The 25135-nt window shown below is 38.0% G+C and overlaps 1 protein-coding gene across 1 annotated transcript in view; it reads left to right on the plus strand.

The window, feature by feature from the left end:
• LOC127437000 (copine-8-like) overlaps positions 1-25135 on the plus strand; it is a 257856-nt gene that overhangs the window by 64136 nt on the left and 168585 nt on the right. Inside the window, exons 3-5 of the mRNA XM_051691580.1 lie at positions 11031-11071; positions 18971-19017; positions 19707-19810. Of these exons, the coding sequence (XP_051547540.1) occupies positions 11031-11071; positions 18971-19017; positions 19707-19810 (192 nt within the window). The remainder of the gene's footprint in view (positions 1-11030; positions 11072-18970; positions 19018-19706; positions 19811-25135) is intronic.

Raw genomic sequence — 25135 nt, forward strand, 5'->3', positions numbered from 1 at the left:
GATGTCCTTCATTTGGAATGGTAAACGTCCCAGATTACATTTCAGTAAGTTGCATAGGCCGACTGACAAAGGTGGGCTAGGCCTACCCAAGATTTTGTTTTATTATTATGCATTCGGTCTCAGACATTTTGCGCATTGGTCACTTCCACCTGAGAGAGCCCCTCCCTGGTTTTGTATTGAACAGGAAGTTCTTGCCCCTATTTTGCCATTGCAAAGCCTTTCTATCAAACTAATCTGAGAAGTTAAGTTACACCCCATTATCTCTCATTTGCACTCGGAGTGTTTAATTCGGACATTTATTTAAATGTTGCCTCGCATATGGCTGAACCCAAAATTATGGATTAATAAGTCCCTTTTTTGCTGGTCAGTATGGATTGTGAGGAAGGTAAATATACTCGGTGACCTATATGAAAGTGGAGTGTTGAGATCCTTTGAAAATTTGGTTCAACATTTTGGGATTCCCAGATCTAACATTAGTGCGTGTTCTCCCATTTTGAAAAAACAACAGTAGCAAAATAGTGCCCTCAACTGACATCTATTTTGAATCTGAATATGGAATTAAACCACAATGATCTGCTTAAAGTACAACACTATGAGAATGTGCAAAATGACTAACAGGCAAAAGCGTCAAAGACTGCGTCCCGCAGACACATTTTTGTTTGTCGTGTACAGGGTCTAGAGTGGTCACAGAAGCCATTGAGGACATATCTCAGGACACATATTTCTGTGATATCTTTCAGGGAGTAGGAATACATACCATTCCATAAAAAAATTTCTTACAGCACCTTTAATTTCTCCAATTATTCTATTGTATGGGAAATGCACTCCAGTACAGCCATCCTGTACACCACCAAAACTTGTGTGAAGTTGTTTGACCAAGGAAGTCTTGCTGGTTAAGCTGGTCTCCCAGCCTGGCCATGCTGGTGTTCAGCTGGTCTAGCTTGTTTCCTAGCCTGACAAGTGCCCTAAGCCCCTCTAAAACCATTAAACCAGACCAGACTGACATGTGGAAACCAGCTTTGTGGACCAGGCTGTTATTTTGTCAGCAGAGCTAGAGGTTTCCAGTCATTTTAGTCTCGAGCTCCACTCCCACAACACAGCTTATTTTGCCAAAGCCTCACCTCACCCTCTACTTTGGGATGTTAACTCGAGTCTATGTTTATTTCCCATATCCATTAAGGTATTATATTGAAAACTGGTATCATATTTACTTATTCCACCTACTCTGCTCTCGGTTTATCACTCCACCTTTGTGTAATCATAAAATCCTTTGTCACACTTTCTTTTTTTTCTTTCTTTTTTTTTTTTTACTGTTTTACCTCTCTTTAAAATGAAGTGTCAAGAAAGCAGAGCAGGTCAACTGTACTGTGACTGTTGTATAATTAAAAGCTGCAGCTACTCTCTGGTTATTCAAACAGCTGCGACTCTGACGAACCGATTCCCTCGCCGCTCTCTTCGCCACTCTCCACACACTGATTGCAGCACAGCCGTGCCGGTGATTAAAGCATGATGGCTGTCCCAGCTGACCAGCACTAAGTACACTACATTATATTACCATCAGCATTTGCCCAAGAAAAGTGTCTATCCACCGAGCTGAAAGGAAAATCCATTCTTTACGTTTATTATGTCTTTTGGAGTTTGAGTAAGACGTGTTCAAGGATCAATAGTTGGGGTTGGGGCTTGAACAATATACTTGTCAACTTATAATTTCCCTCTGATTTAGCTAATGGTTAAGGTTAGTGTTGTGATTTGAGATAGGAAAAAGACTATGTGTATCAATATTTGACAGCCTGGTCTTATAAAATCATGTTATTATACCTACATTTTTGCAAAGTGACTTTTACATGGACTCATACATATCGCAGCAGTTTCCTGGTGAAATTAACACTAAAGGTACTACAACAACAATGACAATTATTCACTTTCACACAAATCACTAGTAAAACAGCTGATTATCAGTTCATAACTACTTTCTTTTCACCCTGTTCCATAAACAAAACATGAGACATCTACTGACATCTAAAAATGTTTACTATAGCTTGTTTGGTGAAACATTTTAACATATGCATTACATAAACAACTACATTTATAGCTTGTTTGACTGTGATCAAATTGCACGGTACCTCAGCTGTTAGAGTGTACCTCCTGTGACGTAAAGGACGTGGGTTTATTTGCCCAAGGAAAGTGTCTAACCACCAGACTGAATGCAAAATCCATGTATACATTCATTAGATCATTATGATTTTGCCAGTTTGGATGTGTACCTGGACCAACACATTTCATTGCTCTTACAAAAGTTTCGGGCAAACTTGCCGTAAATTTGCTGCAAATTCGCCACTCATCATTTTCACATGCAAATGAGCTTTGCAGCAAACTCTTTATTGTCGCCAAAGGTTTACTCCAGGTTCACCAGTATGAGTGAAGAAATGTTCTGGCAAACATTTAGGCAAATATCAAGCTCATTTGCATGTGAAATTAATGAGTGGGAAATTTGCAGCAAGTTTGCATCAAGTTTTTCAGAGATCTCGTTTTTTTTGTAAGGGTGATTTTGCAAGAACACTGTCAAATAAACATAGTTCTAACCATATCCCTAACCTTAACCATTAACTACACCTAAAATCGTAAGGAAACAAAAGCCCCTAAATGGAGGTTTCTATTTTCTGAGCCGTCAAGCGCCCTCTGCAGGAATAAAACTGTGTGTCTCATTGGACACAGTCAGTGGCTGACAACAATTGCAATTTCAGTCTGATGCTTACACAAAACTATTGTATAAAATTTGAAAACATGGAATATACAGTATAACATGAGTCATGTGGAGTTTGGGATGAAGGTGAGTAAATTATGTCAGAATTTTTGGTGAGCAATTCCTGTTCATATTTTATTGTGTACTTTGTTTATATCACACCCTGGAAAAGATGGTTATACTGTTATAGGATATTATTTGTAACTATTAGATATTCTACAGTAACTACTGTAGCGTTTAGGGCTACACACTAGCAGTGTGTTCTTTTGAAAATTGTTTATAAAATTGCTTGATGTTGTGTGGTCTTGTGTGCATCCTGCATTACTCCATGTGTTCATGTCAGGAGTTATTGAGTATTATATGTGTTGTGCATGTGTATTTGGAGGGTGGCACTGTATATGTTCATGCCCAGGGGCACTAAAGAGTCTTAATCCGGCCCTTGATATAACTACACCATTATGCAGCCAAAAAGCATCTTTGTCTATTAACGGACATTCAGTAGTCATGTATTCAGTCTAATAAAAAACGTATAAATCACAAATATTTCTTTGTATTGTAGCAGATGGTTTACTATATATATATATATATATATATATATATATATATATATATATATTTATTTTTTTATTTTTGTAAGGGCTCTTATAGTCGCTTAGTGAAGGACTTTGTTGGCTTTCTTGTGGTGCCGTCAGTCAATTAGCTTAATTTTCCTGCAACTCCAAATTGATTAGTCACGTGGCATTTACAGCTCAAGTGATTGGCTCAAAAAAAATTTGTGCAGCGAACTGAAATGCGAATTCACTTAACAGTTTCACCACTTACTGTATGTATATTAGGCTTATTATAGATTTCACCCGGTGCAATTTACATCACACTGTTGTCACCAAATAAAAGCTGGAGGTAAAATCAATTTTATTAAAAAGAGATGTTTGAGTACATTTTCTATCGATTTTATCAGAAGTAATAAAAAAAGTGTTATAGCCTGACTTACATTCAGATATGCAGTGTAGTCAAGCGCACTTTTCAGCATGTTTAAGAAATGATTCAGGTGTCTGGATCACAGTGATGCTGTACAGTCTTGGAAGGGCGTGTCAGAAAATGCTGTTCTGCTGGATCCTCTGCTATATAGCGCTCAGAATTGGCCCGCAAGGTCAGAATTGCGTGTGAAAATTGCGTTCAGCATAAATTTTGTGAGTGCGTTTGCACCGTTGCCTGATCTGCATTCTTTAGTGAATCTGCCACTAAATCAGTGCAGACAGTGTGCAGAAAATGAAGATTTTACATAAATTCTTAGTGAATTCCTTCCCTGGGTGTCTATGAGCAAAGATGGAAACATGAAAGTGACGTATATTTTCAACGGGAAATGCGACAGCCAAGCAACTACTACCATTGAGATGAATGGGAACACTAATGGATAGCTTTCTCCAGATACATTAATGGCTTCAAATGCGAAATGTAGTAACTGCACATTTTATCAAAACTGAATTACAGTAGGCCTATAACTAAAATCGTGTCTCTTAGACTACATTGAAATATGTTAACCTAAAAATGTGCTTCATGTGGTAACAACTAAATTACCTGGTATATTTAACATGATTAATATCATAACAATTGCAGGTTACCACTTCTACAGTTTATGATCCGACCTGTGACAGAAAGGCTTGGAATTTAAATCATGCTTAGATTCAGAAAGTCTATTTTTATTTTATTTCACATTCGGCACCCATTTGTTGGTGTAGTTAATACATTTGTGTAGTGCAGATTAGACCTACTTGACCTGGACCAAGGATGTTGATCCTGGCATGTGTCCCACTTGCTAAATCACGTTTAATATGGTATTGATTATTACTGCCCTGTGTTGTCATTGAAAGATAAAGCCAGTTCTTCAGAGGTTTGACACATGAAAATGAAGGCGTTAGGACGATGATTGTTGCTGACAATGATGACAATTATATTTTTTTTATGACTGTTCCCAACGTACAGTGTTGGCTTGAACTTCTGGTCTTGTTGAAGCCACACTGAAAGACTGCACAGAATACTTGCCAGTTATTAGGAAAGACTTGGATGTTTTCTGGTAGAGCAAGAGAGTGGGTGGGTGTGAACTGCCCGGGAGTGTTATGTTTTTCTCTGTGTTTTCTACACAGGGATTCCTAACATGTGACAAGCAGCATCTCACTCCCACATTCACGTTCAGCTTTCATGTCTCTCTGGCACCCCTCACTTGAGCTCTGAGGGGCTGCATCTGTCTTCCCCCCTTGCTGTCAGCAGATGAAATAGATGACAGTCGCACAGTGAGCTCTATTATCCTCCTACTTTCTCTTGCCCTGTTATTTAAACTCTGGCTGGAGTTCACTCTGCACTTTTGACGCGCCCGTGAACTGCAGGTTTAGAAGCTGTCTGCAGTGCTGAACGATCTATCGACAGTTTATTCTGTGCAGCTAAAACACAATGGGATGCCACACTCTGTCTTGCTCTGTTAAAAAACCTAGCATTGTAGCTTCCTACCTTCATAGTTAGCTTCTCAGTTAGCATCCTAACTGAAACTGAAAGTGACTGATTTGTAACGATCAGCATAAGCAGAAACTTTGTACACCATACAAATAGTGCTGCTCACTATAGATTCAAAGATTCGGGAGAGTTTGACGTTAGCATGTTGCTATGCTAATAATGGCTGCATGATGATGACAGCACTGAAAGAATGCTCCGGGATCAATACAAGTCAAGATCAATCGACAGCATTTTGGGGCAATAATATTGATTACTACCAAAAATAAATTTAGATTTGTCCCTTGTTTATTAAAAAAAGGAAGAAAAAAAACTAATATTGCTGTTGCAATAATGCACTTACAATGGAAGTGAAAGGGGCCAGCCCATGAGCGTCAAAATGCACAGCATTTCAAAAGTACAGCAAGGAAACTAAAAAATTATACATGATTTTAGCGCTTACCTTATTTGTGTAAACGTACTGGGATTACGGGGTTTCATTGTTGACATGTTTTATGTAAATTTACACATAATGTTAGTATGTGATTTTATCACACTAAACTTTTGAAACAATATGTATTTTAGTCTTTATGGACTGGCCCCATTCACTTCCATTGTAAGTGCCTTACCGTAACCAAGTTTATATATATATATATATATATATATATATATATATATAAAGAAATGATGAGTTAAAATGATTTTTTTTTTAGAAATTTGCATTCTGCCACAGTGCTATTAATTGTGCTTAAGTTGAATTGAACCCAGAATTTCCTTTAATTGTTGACTCCTTACCTTGATATATTAATCATAATTATCACTGTTGATTAATAAAATGTACATTACACATACTCCCTCTCTCCTCGTCTTGTCCTTGAGGTCTTTCCCCTCCGTCATCTTGCCAGGAACATTCACTCACCCACTGGAAATTACAGCTGAGAGAAAGAGCTGCTTTTATTAATTTATCATCCTTTTCCTCCGAAAACTCCTTCAAGCATGTGTCTATTTTATTAGCATGTCATGTGGAAGCCCTTTTTGAGAGCACTGGACCCTGCAAGCTCTGGAAACCCAAGATGATGTAGCCCCCTGTGTGTAGCTACCAAGATTTAAAGATTAAAGTAACATTCTGGACTATTTTCAATTTAATATCCATATACTGCTTCTCTGGCATGTTAAAACAAATTTTCAGTACTACACTCATAATGGAAGCCCAGCAGGCAGTTGTCCTGGTGATTTTAATGCAGCAACAGTAGGCTGAAAGTTCTTCATCTGAAATCGGTCTGTATTCATCAAAAGTTGAGCCGCTGCCCCCAGTGGCCAAAGCTGAAAGTGTTGTTGACTGTATTGGCACATGTGAGTCTCTGTTTCTGGGTGAGATATCCACAAAGGGTTACAAAAAGCACCACAGAAAATGGTAAACTCCGATAACCCAACCCCTAAATGGCACACAATAGCAAAACAAACTGTAATTGACCACTATACATATCAAACAGACAGCTTTCCTTGTTTAATTGGCTGGTTTCTTGGTCATTTTAAGCTACAATATGACCCAGATCTTTTGCCACAGTCAAATGTCTTGCTACATGAGATTACTTGAGCTGTAAGGTTTTCTAAATTATTCTTTTGAGGTGGGACTACTTTTTGGATGGACGTTTTTTTAGCTAAATCTGAGGTAAAGAAGCACAATTTAGGATACCAGTGTTTTCAGATTTTACTACTGTTTTACTGCTGATTTGAAATATGTTTTATGATCGTAATCCTGACCTACCTTTTGGAGATTTTGGTCTTTCCCTATACAAGTAGGTAGGAGCTGCACTGTCGTGATTGGAAATAGCATTCCGAGAGCATTCCAAAGATGGCCGACAGTGGACTGACTTGCTAGAAAGACTTTGGCTTTACGTAATTCCTGTGTGTGGAGTTTGCTTCATGTGAACAGAGGCTATGCTCGGAATGGAATACTAGCACACTGCTTACTGCACGCTGCGCAGTATGCTATGTACTGCCTACTAATTTCAATAAAGCTGTATGCAAAACAGTATGCAATTTACAATACTGCTAAACTTTTCAACCAGCAGTGTGCTTATCTCAGAAATAAAATTAGTTAATTTCCATTTTGAATCCAATTATGCTACAGTCTATTTGGACTCTGATGCGTTGAGATTACAGTCGTGAGCAATCTGTCCACACTGATAGCGGGACCGCTGCACAATGCGGCACAATCATAGCAGAACATACTGAATTTGATGTTTAATGTAGAGTTATGAAGAGCGGGATTTGGAATAAATGAGAGTTTGGGCCCGGTGACATTGCAGAAATGGAAACTAAGTGATTAACTAATGCCCTGTGACTTGTTGCTTGTCATGGCTTGTTTGGAAAAAAAAAACCCTGGTTAACATGAAAGGTATACCTTTTATTGTTTTTTGCTTTATTGCATTGCATCTATTTAGGACTCGGTTTAATTCTGTAATATTAAAACATTGCTGTGTGTGAGCGGCATTGCCAGCTCAGCAAAGCAACATTGGTGGGACTATCTGATTGTACAATCAATGGAAGACAGTGGGAGTTTTCTGGAATCTTTTGGAAAACAGTGATTATTATTGAAAATCTGTTTGGTACGCTTTAAGAGAAGACACAGAGAATGGAAGAGATAGAGAGAAAACACACAAGACATGCAAGACACTAAATTGAAGTCCCTGACAATCCCAGAAATTTGTCCCACTTGTCAGGGGATATAAAAAACTTTTCCTCATAATGGCACTGCTGTGTGTAAGCTCTACATCAGAATGACTTTACTTTCAATCCCTTACAATGCCTTCATCCACTTGGAACAGGAAACCTCCACCGTTAACTCAAGATTACTATATGTTAGAGCAGTATTTCCCGACCACTGTGCTGAGGCACACTAGTGTGCCGTGAAAGATTGTCAGGTGTGCCGTGGAAAATGATCAAATTCCACAAAAAAAATAAATGCATGAAAAAAAAATAATTTCAGGGATCCAAACTCCTCACCTTTTGGAGAAATTCGCCATTTTGAAACCATAATCGGTCACTTCTGAGATTGTGAAGAGCAATGATTAATGTGCAAAAGTGACTGATATTTATACACATTAAGGGTTTTTCACATGACTCGAATTTAGCAGAATTTTAAACATTACAAGTAAACACACTACTAAGACAGACAATATTGACAATGGTTAGCCTATGTGTCATAGTGGTGTGCCGTAGAATTTTTTAGTCGTACAAAGTGTGCCATGGCAGAAAAAAGGGAAACACTGTGTTAGAGGACAGAGCAGACTTTCATAACCCACCAGTGACACAATTTCTCCCCTCAACTTGCTATAGTGCGCACATACTAAATCCAAGATGTGGAGCACCTTTATATGCTTTGTGGAAAAGAGATTACCTTGAGCGTCTAACTTAAAGGGTCTATATTCTACACCTTTTATATTTATGCTTTTTTCCCCCTTGAAGTATGCCCAATGCTAGTCAAGTTTTCTTACACCAAAAGCATTTTCTACCTTCCTTCTGAACCTTAAGTCTGCAACAAGCGTGGTACCTAAAAGCAATTGTAATCACATCATTGCACTGAGTATGTTTCTGGCCTGAAGTCTGTTTTTCTAATGTACCATCCCCCTATGTCCTGACTTTTGGTCATAGTTAAAACATGATCACACAGGAAATCAACATGATGCTTCTGAATGTTCATGTACCTTGAAATCGACCATACACTGCGGAAGTTCTGACAAGTGGAAACCCCCATAAGACATTTTCGCATCAATTCAAATGTGTTCACCTCTCCCTGTGGCGCTACTGATAGCGCATTGCGTGTGCAATCTGTGCAACATGGCTTCTGTTCCCATGAAAACCACCAGAAAGTAATCCTGTTCATTCCAAAAAAGGGTTTTGGTCCTGTGGAAACCAGAAAGTAATCACGTTCAGTCCGAGGTACAAGTTCTGGTACAGTGGAAACCAGGAAGTAGTCGTGTTCACTCCGAGACACAGGTTCTGGTCCCGTGGAAACCAGGAAGGAATTGTGTTCACTCCGAGACATGGGTTCTGGCACCGTGGAAACCAGGAAGTAGTCGCCTTTACTCCAAGACATGTGTTCTGTTCTTGTGTAAACCAGGAAGTAGTTGCGTTCTCTCTGAGACACAAGTTCTGGTCCTGTGGAAACCAGGAAGTAGTCGTGCTCACCCTGAAACACATGTTCTGGTACTGTGGAATCTGGGAAGTAGTCACATTTACTCTGAGACATGGGTTCTGGTCCCTATAATAAGAATGTAATTGTGTTCACTCCAAGATAAAGGTTATGGTCTTGCGGATACCAGGAAGTAATCGTATTCACTCTGAGACATGGGTTCGGGTCCTGTGGAAACTAGGAAGTAGTCGCATTCACCTAAACAATGGTGAGCATGATTCAGAGGTTGCATTGTTGCTCTAAATTTAGATTTTTACTCCACTGACAGTTACGTTTAGGGTTGGGCTTTAAGTTAGGGAGTAAAGTTGATAAAATACACATTACTGTTTAATGTATTATGTGATTTACAACTAAAAGAACAACTCTCTTTTGGCTCCACCCTGTGGACATTTCACTTCAACAATGCTTCCAGTTTCTGCCACTTCAGCCAAGGTCATGGGTTCTATTCTCTGGGAATACGTACTGATAAAATGTATACCTTGAATGTAGTGATGCACAAATGTATCGGCCAATTCTTTTGAAACAGCCGATGATCAGGACCATCAATTTCCTGTCAATCAAAAGGGAGCATAAAAATGCATAATCAGGCTACAGCTCGTGTCATGTGTGAAAGAAATAGTTTTTTGTGTAGAATTACATTCAGTTAGGTGACAATGACAGCAGAGTTGCAATTTGTAAGCTTTTCACTGCTAGAATAACATGAGGTGGAACTACTATTAAAACTTTTAGCTCAACTAATTTGATTACTGACCTTAAAGCTCGACACAGCAAGGAATATGATTTTTCATCATTTTGTTTGTTCAGTTTGTTCAGTTTAAAGTGGAGACTGCTTCAGCTAAAAAGGGACAAGCTTCATTCAGAAGTCAGTGAATGTTAGTGAGTTTATGTTCATGAATTAAGAATGTTATTGTGAATTAATAATGTGCTTTTTTTTCAGTGTTTTGTTTATAAATGTGATAAATTCCAACAAAGTTATTTTTTACACCATGCACTCTCTATTTTTTCTTCTTTGAGTTCAAGTTTGAGCGTTGATCCAATTGGCACACATCATATATTGAGGTGATGATCTGTAAACAGATGATATATTTCTTTTACTTTATTGCATATTGGGGGAAACACAGATGTTTCGAGAAATGCGTAAGTGCAGAATATGCAATAAAGCAAAAGAAATATATCCTCTGTGTGGATCATCACCTCAGTATATATATATATATATATATATATGGTTCATATCTGAGACCAGTTATTTGTAACTGTTTTTTAGAGAATAAAGTTATTATTTAAACTTTCAAAGTTACGTAATTAATTATCTGTGATTCTAAACAAGGCAGCATAAAAAAGCAGAACTGAAACACCAAACTATTGCTTTTGGCAGATGTTGATCTAAATAATCTAAATAATAAAATATATGTATCGGCACACACATTTTATAATGGTGTATCACTCGTTAAATGCGTTGAAAGTTGATTTGGATAAAAGCTTGTGCTAAATACATAAAGGAATGCAGAAATGGACATCAGTAACATCATTGTTGCCACTAATTTCACAAACACCCATTTCTCATCACAGTCTTTATTTATAACCGCATTTCATTTCCTTTTACAGAAAACTGCTCGACATGGACACGTTTTCCAAATCAGATCCAAGTAAGACTGTCTTTATATTTCTTATGCTTTCATAACTGTTGCTCAATGTAAAATGCATGCAATGAAAATTGTTGCATCATCGTTTATTATATGGAATGCCCTCACGTACGACAAGTACGATGTACTGCTGTTAGCCTTGTTAAGAGGGGACTTTATTATTCGTTTGAAAGCTTACACAATCACATGACTCATTGCTTTGTGTTTGCGCTTTCTTACACTGATTGTGTGAAGAAAGCCTCAAGCTACAGATCTGCATGTGGCACGGCCTGCAGATATAGAAACACTGTGGGCGGCCGTGCTTATTCTAACATTTGCCATCAACTCCACGAAATCCTTCTGAGTGAAGACTAAATGTCACATGCTCAGCCTTCAATATCACAGTAATCCATATTCCAAAGTGCAGGTGATGAGAGATGTCTGAGAGATCTTACCCAAAGCTTTTAACCTACAGTAGGTGATTATTCGGAAACATTATGAGTAAATTAATATATTTATAGAGAGTTTTTGAATGTCAAAAAAAATAATAATAACCTTTTATTGGCAACATTAAAGTGAGTGATACACGTAATTTTTGTATGTTTTATAGTTTATGTTCCAACAGCATGAAGGATTTCATCAAACCTTTAACAATGATTCTGGTGCTCAGCCTCAACTTCACTCAAATTCTCCTTTCTCCCTCATTTTCTTACTCATGTATTCAGTCACTCATCACTCACACTTTCAATCGCGAACCTACTCAATAATTTACTTATTCATTTACTCACTTATACATTTATTACTAATTGTCACACTAATTTTCTTAGTCATTTGCTCATTCATCAATTCACTGACTCATTCACTCAGCCATTCATTTATTAATTCAATCATGCACCGACTTGATCATTTACTTACATTCATTCACTCATTCATTTGCTCACTCACTCATTCAACTCACTGACTCATTCACTCATACATTCACCTTCACTCTGTCATCCACTCACTTACCAACTCAATCAATTGTGCACCTTCTCAGTCATTTGCTCATTCATTCACTCACACATTCACTTACACATTAACTCATTTATTCTCTCTCACTCATTCACTCACTCATTTGCTCACTCATACATTCATAGGCTCACTCTTTCATTCACAAACTCACTCATTCAGTTACTTATTATTATTCACAATCATTTAATCACTAATTTATTCACTTACTAACACATTCATTTACTTATTATTCACTCATTCATTCACTATTACTCATTTATTCATTCACTCTCACTTTCACACGCTAACCGACTCACCCACACTTACTCATTCCTTCACTACTTTACTCATTTTCTCACTCATTCACTCTCACATTTGCTCGATAATCCACTCACTCATTCAATCACACACCTACTTAATTTACTAATTAATTCACTAAGTTGCTCATACATTCATATACTCACTTTCTCACTAACTCATTCATTCAATCTCTTACTCACTTACCCATGCACCCACCCATTCCTTCACTTACTAATTTTCTCAATCATTCATTCATTTATTCGCTCACTAACTCATTCACTCACTCATTAATTTAATCATGCACCTTCTCACTCTCACTTATCCATTCACTTATTAAATCACTCGCTCATTTACTCAGTTTCATTCATTCATCACTTTAATATATTCACTTACTTTCTCACCTATACATTACTCACTCATTCAGCTCACTGACTCATTCATTTTCGCATTTGCTCACTCATTTATTCACTCACTCATCCACTAACTCACTCATTCCTCAATCACTCACTCACTCATTTATTAACATACTTATTTTTCATTGAATTATTCATGCATACACTCACTGTCTCCCTCACATATTCATTTATTTGCGTGCTACATTTTGTTGAGTTTCACACAAATCAACCCTTAAATCTTTGAACAAATACTCTGCATTTATTGATCAGATGTGTTTATCTCCAAACAAAAGACAGAAGTGAATTATTGTAAATTAAGAGTTCTTTGCTCCCAAGAACAATGATCACTATGTGTCTGTAATGATTTCTATTGTCCTTTGTGAATGTACATACAACAGTAATGAAGAGGAAACAGCTCTGCTATTAATCACTCTACTCTAATTGCCATTGACTATTGATTTCTTCACTTCTGTTGCTTGTTCTTGTCTTTCTGTCCTGCTTCATTTTTCCTTGCCTACTCTTTCTTTTCTTTCAGGCTGTTTGTCCACATTTCTGCCTGTTTTGCTTTTATGCATAGAAGTAGCTATGTCTGACTGGTTTGTAAGTGTCTTTATGTTGTTTATTTGATTGTTTATATATTATTTTAGAGCTGTCAATCTAATGAATTAGTAAGTGTGATTAACTATATAAAAATAATGCATAAAAAAACGTGTTTTATGATGAACCTGACTTGTACGTAAATTCCGTAATTAGTGATTTTTCTACAATCTGAGCAATTTAACCTTGAAGTTCCACTTTCATGTTTTTGCGAGTTCAAAGTCAGCAGGGGACAGTCAGCACAGCTCCAGTTCTATAGGCAATGCAACTTGCCGAACCACATTTACTGAGAGCAGGCGGCAAAAAATGTGTTTAGGATCCATTAACTTGCTAACTAACTTGTTGGCGTAGTGCATTTCTGGGATTTGTAGACACATTTTTGAAAGATTTAGGCTATCTTTAACTTGACACAACATCTTAAAAATTTGGCATTTATGGTATGGATTGCACGAATTAAAAAAATTGTGCAAACGGTTTACGAAAGCACAGCAAGGGATATTTATTTATATAATTAATTGTGATTCATTTGATTAATTATCTGTCATATTATATAATTCATTCATTAAATTTTTCTATCGATTGACAGTCCTAATTATTTGTTTTTTGCTTGTCTTGGTCTGAACAGACCTCAGCTCTTCTAGGATCCATACATCTATGCAAGCAGGCACTTGTGCTGAGCCGCAGTCTTAGTAATGCTGAGTACTGCAGCCCAGTCTCTTAACGTTAATGCTTTTGGTGGGAGCGCCTTATGACACACATACAGTAATAAGACACGTTTTGCCTCTGTCTATTGCCTGTTTCGGTAGCTCTGCCCTAGGTTTATTTTTTATTATTTCACATTTACAGACTATACAAATACAGTAGCATGGGTACTTCAGTGTTTTGTAGGTAACATCTGCCTGAACACACAGCTGTGTGTAACTGATTTGCTTGACACGAATCCCAATTAACTCATTTTTGGTACCACTCTGTGGACATTTCACCTGGAACCTGGAGATCGCACGTGTCAATACTTTTAAAAACACTTCCTTCTTTGGCCTCTGGGGTTAGTGCTTGAAATTTCAGTAAGCACAGCCTGAGGTTAGCTCAAGAGAAGTCAACCTACTGTTTCTGAATTCACTGTGAGATCAGTCTGCAAACTTATAATTACAAGTTAGAAACTCAGAATTTTACGAAATCTCTGACTTCTTCCACTTGACCAAAATTGCAACCTCTTCACAAATTTAATATGAATTTTTTTTATAATAGTTACTATAAAGTAGCACTTTTTGTGTACATCAATGTTTTGGAAGAGGTGTAATGATGTAATGACTTTGCCGTCATTAACAACAAAGCTGCCTATGGATCCATTTTGGAGTTTGAGGCTATGAACACTTCACAGAAGAATCTCATTGTCATTCCATTACAATAATTTTTACGCAACTTGAACTGAGCAAAAGTTAGTAGTATTTAGCTGGTCATGTGATCTCAACATGGCGGCCACCATGCGGGAGTACCACAGCTGGTTAGCACAAAAATTCTGATTAACGTGTTATTGCATTTAGTGCATTGAAGTAGAATAATAGAAATATGGAAACGCTCCTTTTATATGCTTAGAAATGTTGTTCTCGTCAGGATTTGGATGTATGCTCCATTAAATTATAGAGAATGTATGTATTATTAATAATTTTAATCTACTGACACACAAATCATGGCTAGTATTAATAGTGATTGTATCGGCATGCACTTCACTTCTACCAGTCGATTTTGATTTTGAACAATCAAATTAGTTATTGAAACATGAAAAAATGAAACTAAAAATATTTCTAAATTCAAATTACACTTCAAACAAAACAAAAATATAATCAAAAATATGAAATGGTAAAAAATCAAGAATATACCAAATCCAAATATTTTGTCCTCTCCAACTGCTTTCATCGGCCCCTTGCAGTGAATTAAAAATCAACATCAATCATTTTTTGTTACATAAGACGTCTACAACATTGATCGTCAGGGACATAATTTCATGTTCCATTATATTTTCAGAGTATGGACATGATCTTTATTATCACCTGCTGGTGGAATCTCCAAACTGCAAATGTAGGAACTGAATTTAGACTTTGCGCTGAAAACAGACTTGCTTTTGAAATGTATTAGCGCAGTGACCTGTTTCTCAGGAAAATAGCAAATTGCACTTTGCTGAACTTCATTTACATACAATGCACCCACAGTTTGCATGCATACACCCAGAGATAGCGCAAACACTCCCACCTACGCCCATTTGCGCTGGCACTAAAATTGCACTTAGAATTAGCGCTCTCACGAAAATGTTATAAGATGCAGCACTCATGAAAATAGAGCCCTGAGACTTTATTTTGCATATTATACAGTATATATATATATACACACAGTGGTGTGAAAAAGTGTTTGCCCCCTTCCTGATTTCTTATTTTTTTGCATGTTTGTCACACTTAAATGTTTCAGATCATCAAACAAGATTAAATATTAGTCAAAGATAACACAAGTAAACACAAAATGCAGTTTTTAAATGAAGGTTGTTATTATTAAGGGAAAACAAAATCCAAACCTACATGGCCCTGTGTGAAAAAGTGCTTGCCCCCTAAACCTAATAACTGGTTGGGCCACCCTTAGCAGCAACAACTGCAATCAAGCGCTTGCGATAACTTGCAATGAGTCTTTTACAGCGCTGTGGAGGAATTTTGGCCCACTCATCTTTGCAGAATTGTTGTAATTCAGCCACACTGGAGGGTTTGAGCATGAACTGCCTTTTTAAGGTCATGCCACAGCATCTCAATAGGATTCAGGTCAGGACTTTGACTAGGCCACTTCAAAGTCTTCATTTTGTTTTTCTTCAGCCATTCAGAGGCAGACTTGCTGGTGTGTTTTGGATCATTGTCCTGCTGCAGAACCCAAGTTCGCTTCAGCTTGAGGTCACGAACAGATGGCCGGACATTCTCCTTCAGGATTTTTTGGTAGACAGCAGAATCCATGGTTCCATTTATCACAGCAAGTCTTCCAGGTCCTGAAGCAGCAAAACAGCCCCAGACCATCACACTATCACCACCATATTTTACTGTTGGTATGATGTTCTTTTTCTGAAATGCGGTGTTTTTTACGCCAGATGTAATGGGACACACACCTTCCAAAAAGTTCAGTTTTTGTCTTGTCAGTCCACAGAGTATTTTCCCAAAAGTCTTGGGGATCATCAAGATGTTTTCTGGCAAAAATGAGACGAGCCTTAATGTTCTTTTTGCTCAGCAGTGGTTTTCGTCTTGGAACTCTGCCATGCAGGCCATTTTTGCCCAGTCTCTTTCTTATGGTGGAGTCATGAACACTGACCTTAACTGAGGCAAGTGAGGCCTGCAGTTCTTTGGATGTTGTTGTGGGGTCTTTTGTGACCTCTTGGATGAGTCGTCGATGCGCTCTTGGGGTAATTTTGGTCGGCCGGCCACTCCTGGGAAGGTTCACCACTGTTCCATGTTTTCGCCATTTGTGGATAATGGCTCTCACTGTGGTTCTCTGGAGTCCCAAAGCTTTAGAAATGGCTTTATAACCTTTTCCAGACTGATAGATCTCAATTACTTTCTTTCTCATTTGTTCCTGAATTTCTTTGGATCTCGGCATGATGTCTAGCTTTTGAAGATCTTTTGGTCTCCTTCACTTTGTCAGGCAGGTCCTATTTAAGTGATTTCTTGATTGAGAACAGGTGTGGCAGTAATCAGGCCTGGGTGTGGCTAGAAAATTGAACTCAGGTGTGATAAACCACAGTTATGTTTTAACAGGTGGGGCAACACTTTTTCACACAGGGCCATGTAGGTTTGGATTTTGTTTTCCCTTAATAATAACAACCTTCATTTAAAAACTGCATTTTGTGTTTACTTGTGTTATCTTTGACTAATATTTAAACTTGTTTGATGATCTGAAACATTTAAGTGTGACAAACATGCAAAAAAATAAGAAATCAGGAAGGGGGCAAACGCTTTTTCACACCACTGTATATACACAGTTGCAATAGAAATTATTCAACCCCCCATGACAGAAAGGATTTACAAAGGTAAGCTTTTCTGATGACCCAGAACTTTTAAACTTTACATCTATATCAGTTGAATGACACATTAAAAGTCACAGTGTGAATATATAACCTAATATTTCTGAATAGCAGGATTTTTTTTTAAATACAGCCATGTCATAATTATTCAACCCCTATTGCATGTAGCTGTTTCTTAAATATGTAAGGCTACACAAGTAATTGTTTTAAAACAAAATTAAGTCATCAATCTGCAATGGCACTTATTTAAGTTTTAAAATTTAAGATATTAAAAGATATCTAATAGAGGAGATTATTTCATTACACAAGAAAGGTCATGGCTAAAAGTACATTTCCAAGGCACTTCAATTTCCCATAGACAAAGTTGGCAGCACCATTCATACATTTTTTAAATATGGTACAACAGCAACCTTCTTGGGGTGTGGAAGAAAGCAAAACTTCACCAAGGGAAATGTTGACTTGAATATTCAAGAAATAATTCGGAAAGACCTGTGGAGTTCTGGAAGAAGGTTTTATAGACGTTTATAGAGTTTTAGACCCATGGGTCAGCAGTACATCTGGAGTAAGAAGACAAGGTGATGACAAGAACGACACCATCCCCACAGTCAAGCATGGAGGTGGGTCAATCTTGTTATGGGGGTGTTTTGCAGCTGCAGGAAACGGCTATCCTGACTATGTGACTGACACCATGGATTCTTTCAGGTATCAGGCCATTTTGGCATGAAAAATGTGATGCCTTCAGTGTGTAAATTGAAGCTCGGTGATCACTAGCCTTTCCAGCAACACAATAACACCAAGGATACATCCAAGCTGTCCAAAATCTGGTTCAGGTATAGGTCGTGGAATGTCCTTAAATGGCCCTTTAAGTCCATCATTAAAATCCCATTGCAAACCTTTGTTGGGATTTCAAGGAAGCAGTGGCAGCACAGAAACCAAAGAATGTCAATGAGCTGGAAGCTTTTGCTCATGAGAAATGTGTAAAAATTCTAATAGAGAGGTGTCCGAAGCTTGAGAACACTTACCTGAAACATTTATTTGCTGTTATTAAGGATAAAGGATGCTCCACAAATGATTGACTTTGGGGGTTGAATATTTCTGACATGACATTTGTGGAGAGAATTAGTTATTTTTTATTTTAAAATTTGGGTAAACTGAACTCTTTGTTCTCAAAATCACTCAAATGTGTATTAAAAACGTACTTTGACTGTTTACTGAGGTTTTAGTTGATGTGTTTTAATTCACATCCCCAGAATGTATTGCTGGTCAGGGGGGTTGAATAATTTTGATTGCAACTATGTATAACTAAATGCACATTTAATGGTTTGTTGCAATCTGAAATAATGTACAATTTAACTGCTTAAACGAATGTGTAATCCTGCCATTTTACAATAGTGTTGCGGCTCATCCAATGTGATTTTAGGGTTGGACCTATCTGTTTTACAAAATGCATTTCACCAGTCTGGTTCTAATCTGTTCCTCTCAAACAATAGATGTCAAGATGACACTACAAATCTAAAGCTCTCTACGTCAACTGCCATTTGAGAAATATGTACCTTTGTGTAACACAATCTCTCTGTCTCTTCATCTTCACAGTCTGTGTGCTGTACACCCAAGGCATCGGCAACAAAGAGTGGCGAGAGGTGAGCGCAACAATCTGGCCCAATTGTGCCGACCCCTTGAAAGGCCTGGCAGACCCTTGGTCACATAAATATTCATACATGGAAATGTCGGGTTGAATTATTCTTCTAATAATAATCTCAATTATTCATGGAGCTCTATTTTTCTGTCTCTATCAGTTCTCCTCTTCACAGTTGTGCCTTCTCAGCTAATCATAGGAAATATCAGGCTCTCCAAAACACCATTACGAGGGTCGTGTATTTATTAACTTCAATCACTAGCTGCTGAAATATGATAAGCCACCCAGAGGATGTAATAACACTCTCAAACACTCATATCCTGATAACTCAAGCACCAGTTTTCAAGTTGATTCATGAAATGTTAAAGGAATAGTTAACCCAGGAATGAAAAGTCTGTCCTCATTTACTCACCTCATGCATTCATATGACTTTCTCTCCTTCGTGGAACACAAAAGTAGGTGTTAACCAGAATGGTAAGCTCAGGCACCATTCATTTTCATTACAACCTTTTTTCCATACAATGAAAATTAATGGTGACTGAGGCTGAGAAGGGGGTAACTTTCTAGCTTGGAACTTTGCTCCGCAGAGTAGTTATAGAGTAGTACAAAAGTTATGTAACTAGCTGTATCCTAACCCTGAAATGAATTAATCCAATCTTCTTGCGTTTAACTGTTGGCGCATTACTCTTTCAGTTTGGGAGGACGGAAGTCATCGATAACACCTTGAACCCCGACTTTGTCCGCAAATTCATACTGGACTACTTCTTCGAGGAAAGACAAAACCTAAAATTTGATCTGTAAGTATTATTGCATGCTCTATTGGTTTTACATTTACATTGTGAACAAATTCTGATTTTACAATGTATATACACCAAGTCTGATCACCACATTTATACTCTCAACACATTTTGATTTTTTAGTGCGTTAACACACTCGTCTTATTCAGATTCAGATTTTCACAGCATTTACACTTTCAAATAATACTGATATTTCAGTGCTTATACTTCAACTAATTTAGATTTTTCATTGCTTTTACACTGTTAACTCATTCTTATTGTAGTTGTAATTACACAGTTAGCCAATTCTGATTTTTCACCAGTAATGCTGTCAACCAATTCCGATTTTTTTCATTGATTTCTAGTACACATTTGAGATCTTGGTGCATGCATGTAAACTAATCAGATGGCGTTTTTGACATCCCATTTGGGCTACTTGTGATTCTAAATTCAATACGTACTGTATCTGACATGTGTCGAATTTATTGGCAAATTTGCTACAAGAGCAAAAAATTATAATATGTATTTAGTAGTGCTGTCATTACATTAAAATGTTTAATCGTGATAAGATCTCATACGTTTTTTTGTAGTTAATCGCACATTTCGAAAATGTTGAAATTTGACACTATATATACTTCTTTTCTTGTCAAAATGCATTTATTTCCATTTTAGGAAAGAGAGCAAAACAATGCATAACAATATGATGGTTTATTAAAATTTTCCAAACAAAGCCTTTCACAGTATAAAGATAGAAATGCAGTAAAATATACCAATTTAAGAAACATTAAACGTTTCCCAAAGTCTAAGTGGGAGTTTGAAAGAACTAGTGCCCACATAGGCTGCATATTCATTGCAATGGGCATTAAATCAATTAACCTCTCATCCTCCACAATGTTAATCAGCAGGTAGACTGTGGCTATCCGCTTTCCTACAGCAACCGTGAAGCTGCGTTCATTCAGTTAAATGCCGCTTTGAACTCCACGCTTGCAGACAAAAACGTCTCATTCTGCGTTTTGGTAACAGTTAAGATTGATGGCTTCTGTGGTACAGTAATTAAAACGCACCTTACATAGGTCCCATCTAGGCTTTTTTTCAAATAGTGTTAAGAGTTCCTTTCTCCATCATTTCAAGGAAGCGCTGTGGTGTGTCCGTCAGTGTAATGCCTCCAGGCAGACACATTACAAAGGTTCCGCCCTTCTAAGAAGTGTTGGTTAATGCTGTATTAATGGTAAATGTGTTAATCGCAATTAAGAAAAATTAACATGTTAAACTTTAATTAATCGCATGCGTTAACGCCGACAGCACTAGTATTTAGTTGTGTATTATAGAAAAGTCCTTCACATTTGCATATCAAATTTACTATTACAGTAATCCATCCTTATAGTTACAGAGCCAGTTTTATTTCATTATGAGTTGTAGGGGAAGTCAAAGTTTCCAAAAGAGCGATGAATCTGCCCTACTCAACTGAATCGTGTACTGCTGAACAATATCCACGCAACCCACTGGAATGTGAAAGCAGATTCGTTTGTTTGCACGACCCAGAGATAGTGAGGCACACATTTGACCATGCAAATGTCTTTAAATCTCTTAAGTGAATGTAAAGAGACAGGACGAAAAATCGGATGTATGCATCATAACATTGGCTCTTTGCTCTTGCAGTGTAAATCCGGCCTATGTGCGCGTGTATATGTACGTGAATGTGTGAATATCCTAATATTTATTTTTGTGCTGATCTAAATATATTTGTATGTGTCTATTTAGGTATTAATCTGTGTATTTTAGAACAAGTATGAGTCATTCTGTATCCTTTGGCCGAGTGTGTGTGGCTGTAGGCTTTAGCATGAGTGTGTATGTCTGTAGGCAGAGTGTGTGTGTTTTCGCTGCAGATCGGTGTCCCCACTCGACGGCCTGTCACACCGGGTATGTAAATCTGCGGCAGACATAAGAGGGGTTATGAGGTCGTGTGGGCAGTGCCTTCGCGACGTGAATGAAACCCTAGTGCCACTGATGAGGATGACGTGGCATGTCGCCATGACAACGAGGGGGGTTAAGCTCCGCAAAGGAAGGAAAGAGATACAGAAAGAGACGCGATAGAGACGTTTAAATATATTAGAGCTGTCAAAATAAATGCTTAATGCATGCGATTAATTTAAAATGTTTAGCATGTAAATTTTTCTTTAACAAGATTAATGACAAATTTACATGATTTTTACCCAACTCAGTGTGAGTTCTAAACACTGGCTGGAATAGGATGGAACCTTTGTAATGTGTCCTGGGACATTACACTGTAGGAATTTTGGTAGTATAAATGCACACGGTATGGATTAAAGTGTCTGTGTACCTTCACCATAATATGTAAGGAATTTTATAATGGAATTAGCTGTGTTTGACCACCATTATAAGAAGGATAAATGACAAATAAATAGATTATTTATCTGAATGAAATTCTCCACCATTCAGTTTTTAATATGTTGTTGCCCACTCGTTGTATGCACTCACAATTATATTGTAAGGAATTAGCTTTAATAAGGGAATTATGATTAATTCACTAATTGGAGTAATACTATTCTCATGACTTATTGAAAATAATATCACAAATATGTTTAGATATGGTTCGAGCTTTGGTGGGCAGATCTTTGAAAAATCAAGTCACAACATTATTCATCAAAATATATCACGGTCAAATGAACTTTGAGTACAAACAAGAATTTATTGCTAATCTAACATAAAACATATACAAACATGAAAAACAGGTTGTGAGTGAACTGTAACAGAGTAACTTGAATGAAAATGATCTACACAGAAAATGAACTTTACGCAGTCTATAGACAATGCCTTGAGAACCATTGATACTTAATTCAGTCTAACTCGATTTGCAATTGGGTAACTCAAATTATATTAGAAAGACACCAGTACTTTCAGCAAAGTCTGGAGATATACTTGTGTTACCTTGCGTTGCTTGGTTCTTTGGATTTTTGTAGAAAGTTCTGGTTGTTTCATCGATGTTTTGGACCTCTGTTAAGATCATGGATGTCGGGATTATGAAGCGTGCCTTGAATCGAGGCCTTCTTCCAGGAAGACTCATGACTCCTGTTACGTGTGTGAGTTGTAGAGCAGAGAGTGAGAAAGGCTTCCTCGGAACGTCGCATTCCAAGCTTTCTTGGACTCTACATTGAATGGGACTTGAGGGGCGCCGGAGAAGGCTACAAGCCACGAGGGTAAGAGCGCAGAGGATTGAAGTGAGAGCAAGAAGAGAAGAAGAGGAGAGTTTGTTGAAGTTGACCAGACTCCAAAGGTGTCCCGAGCCAATCAGAAACTTCTATAGAGAAGTCCTATGGTCATTCCTCTCCCTGTCAAGTATAAGAGGCAGGACCCAAACGCAGAGTAAAAATAACAGGTTTATTTAATAAAAAAATAAAAATAAGGAAACAGGGAGGAAGAAAACAGACCGACACAAAAGAACCAACAAGACAGGAAACAAGTGACTGGAAACAAGATGAACTAGCACTGGACAGCAAACACGAGGAGACTAAAACAGGGAGAGAAATCAACAGGTTAACAAGAAAGGGCAGGTGTGACTAATAAACTAATAATGGGCAAACAAGGAGGTGGGGTATGACTTAAGGCAGAGAGACACGCGGCGATATAGAAACAAACAAAGCCACGTGCTCTCACAAGTCAACAAAACACCTGAATGGCATGAGCGCACATCGGCAAGACAATAAGGCAGTATATGCCCATGCCAACTGACAAACAAGACGAGAGAATGCGTAGCAATGCCAAACAAAGCGATGCCATGCATTCTCACATTAAACTAAACCTGAGCATACATCGCAAGGCAAATGCCAAGCGATGCACGTAACAGGTGACAAAAAGAAGACAGGACACCTGTGTGTGGCTGAACTCTCGCACAACCCCGAAACCTCAGACCGAAGTGACCGAACGTCAGCACAACCTGAAAACTGCTCGCGACCCGAGCACGTGGCGCAAAGCGAACACAACGCGCATCCGCATTCATGAGAGACAGACATAGATTATTGATGTGAGTGCATACCACCAAGATGACAAGTGCAATGAACTGGAACATGAGTGTCCGGATCCCGACACCAAAATCGAAACCGAACCAGACAGAAGGGTCAGGATCCAGACACCATGCTCCAGACATGAAACAAGACCAACTGAAAACACAAGACATGGGACAGGGGGGCCTGGGTTGCTGAGCGAGTAAAGACGCTGACTACCACCCCTGGAGTTGCGAGTTCGAATCCAGGGCGTGCTGAGTGAATCTAGCCAGGTCTTCTAAGCAACCAAATTGGCCCGGTTGCTAGGGAGGGTAGAGTCACATGGGGTAACCTCCTCATGGTCACCATAATGTGGTTTGCTCTCGGTGGGGCGTGTTTTGAGTTGTGCGTGGATGCCGTGGAGAATAGTGTTAAGCCTCCACACGGGATATCTCTCCACAGTAACTCGCTCAACAAGCCACGTGATAAGATGCATGGATTGACAGTCTCAGACGCGGAGGCAACTGAGATTCAAATTGGGGAGTGAAAGGGGAGAAAAAAAAAAGACAGACATGGGACGATAATGGCACGGTCCTGTCAGACAAAAACCCAGACTGACAGAGTGACAGGACCATGACACTCCCTTCTTGAGATAATTTATTTATGAGCCTTTGCCTTAACCATACTCAGTTTCCCACTTAAAAAGAGAGCATACTTTATCATAAATTTTATATCTTGAAAACGGTGCAAGAGACATGGCATTCGTTAACATCAACATTCTTGATGTAAAAAGACAGTTATTTACATATGAAACATGACATACTTTATCTTTGTAATTAGTTCACCACATATGAAATCCTAAATATTGTATTGTAATACATAATCATGTATGCATGAGGTCAGGATAATGCAATCTATAATTCGAACTACACTTAAGTATAATGTGAGGGTTTTGATACATTTAGCGTATAACACTTGGTTATGCGCATTGTGAAGTGTGGTCACATATTTTCCAGCAACTCATTGATTCAGGATGCCCTCTCCAGAAAATGGCAAAAGAGGATGTCTCATGACTAATTTGGAGCCTAGAAATTTGGTTATTGTCCAGAATAAAGAGTCATTGCCATTGTGTTCATTATAATTCAGGATGGTCTCACAAGGTGAGCTTGTTTTAACTCTTGTTTTAGTTTGTTTTAATGGTTTTTCACATAAGGCTGTCATTTACATGGATTTATAATAGATATCTTAAAAAGATAAAAAAATAATTGGTTTAGAGCTTGAGGCCCCTTGGGTTTAGAGGCCCTTGGGCAATGGCCCAATCAGCCCTGTGGGTAATCCGTGCCTG

The sequence above is a fragment of the Myxocyprinus asiaticus genome, chromosome 47 (assembly GCF_019703515.2).
Source record: "Myxocyprinus asiaticus isolate MX2 ecotype Aquarium Trade chromosome 47, UBuf_Myxa_2, whole genome shotgun sequence".
NCBI classification, from domain to species: Eukaryota; Metazoa; Chordata; class Actinopteri; order Cypriniformes; family Catostomidae; genus Myxocyprinus; species Myxocyprinus asiaticus.